Genomic DNA, 1,510 nt, shown 5'->3' with positions numbered 1-1,510 from the left:
TGCCCCACAAATTTTGGTTGACCAACATGCACGTGCATACATTATGCACATGATTGGTACTATATTATTTCCAGATTCAAGTAAAGATAAAGTGCATGCGAGGTATGTGTATTTATAATATGAATCTGTTTTTCATTGAATTAGCTTATTTTAATAAATTGGAATATTGTGAATATGCTAGGTGATTACCACTCCTCGAGGACTTGGACGTATGTGGTACAAAATCGTAGGGTAGTGCCGTTTTGGCGTATTTATATAGAGAGATGTCAAAAGTGGCACTTATGCAAATCAGTGAGCTTAAAGGGTGTCTAAGCTTATTGCAAGTATGGGCATGGGAGAGACTTCATTTGAAGCCAAGACTATGCACGCATTTACAATTAGATGGACAAATTCCACTGGGATGCAGGTATTGTATTTTTAGTGTAGCGAATATAATTGTAGTTATCATTGTGGTACTAAATGTATGATAAATATTTTTTTGTAGATGGAATGTCGAAAAATGCTATGACGAGACCCCGGCTAGACAATTAGATTTCTACCGGAATGAGCTTGACCGTATGAAGATTTTTCAGGTAATTCTCACCGAAAAACATGCGTTTTTTCTTCTACATACTGAAAACCCAATTCTGATATGCAACTGCAATAAATTATTGTAGATGGAATGGGAGCCCTACACCCAATTTCTACCTCAGCTACCCCCAATATGCACAGAATACCAAGTTGTATGGAGAGCTAGAGTTCCTCTTATATGTTTGGAGATAGTAGAAATGCATGTACCGGACCGCGTGCTTCGACAATATGGTCTTGCACAACATGTTCCGCAGTTTGTTGAAAAGATAGAGAGGAAGGCAAAGAAAGGAGGCCAACAAATAAACTGGATGATCGTGCATCAAGCTTTTATACACAAATGGAATGATAGGCATTTTTGTATTGTCAACCAAATTGAACCAACTCCTCGGGAATCAGATTACTACACTTGGTATTGGGACATAACCCGAAGATGGATACTTCATTCGACCACAATACCGGTTGAGTCGCAAAGAGGATATGTGCCCCGGGGTATAGATGAGAGAGAATTAGTAAGTATTTTCATATTTTGATTTAAGTCCATTTTTATTGGTACTTTATGTGTTGAAAAATTTGCAAGTATCAGCAACAGATGAAGTTCAAACTCTTGCAACTCGTGGCTTGGAATTAGCTCGAGCAGGTACGATAAAATTAAATCTCAAATTTACATTCTATAATATCAAATTTAATATGAAATTTTGTTTTTGAACTATCTATCGCAGGTAGAAATCCCGAAGCACATGAACATGTATCAATATATCAGGCTATAATGCAGAGGCTTCAACAAGCCTTACACCGAACTCACGAAGATCGTCATGATGGACGGGAGGTAACGCCATTCATATATACACGACAATAGCGACAAAGTCGAGGACGGCGCAGAAATAACGATGAAGCTGGACCTTCCCAACGTGTCGACGATGGAGCTGGACCGTCACAACCA

The 1,510-nt window shown here is 38.6% G+C and overlaps 1 protein-coding gene across 1 annotated transcript; it reads left to right on the top strand.

Annotated features, from left to right (window-relative positions):
• Positions 264-1,138, top strand: LOC109831009 (serine/threonine-protein phosphatase 7 long form homolog). The gene is made up of 3 exons (XM_020398354.1): positions 264-406; positions 485-572; positions 657-1,138. The coding sequence occupies exons 1-3, from the start codon at positions 264-266 to the stop codon at positions 1,098-1,100; spliced, it is 675 nt and encodes a 224-aa protein (XP_020253943.1). The 3' UTR covers positions 1,101-1,138.

The sequence above is a fragment of the Asparagus officinalis genome, chromosome 2 (genome assembly GCF_001876935.1).
Source record: "Asparagus officinalis chromosome 2, Aspof.V1, whole genome shotgun sequence".
Classification (NCBI taxonomy): Eukaryota; Viridiplantae; Streptophyta; class Magnoliopsida; order Asparagales; family Asparagaceae; genus Asparagus; species Asparagus officinalis.
Note: the sequence above shows the minus strand (reverse complement) of the source record. Positions and strands in the feature narration are given on the sequence as shown.

Coding starts and splice junctions, on each gene's coding strand:
- LOC109831009 (XM_020398354.1), top strand. CDS start 264: ATGTCAAAAGTGGCACTTATGCAAATCAGTGAGCTTAAAGGGTGTCTA. Junction 407..484: donor CAAATTCCACTGGGATGCAG/GTATTGTATTTT, acceptor ATTTTTTTGTAG/ATGGAATGTCGAAAAATGCT. Junction 573..656: donor ACCGTATGAAGATTTTTCAG/GTAATTCTCACC, acceptor AAATTATTGTAG/ATGGAATGGGAGCCCTACAC.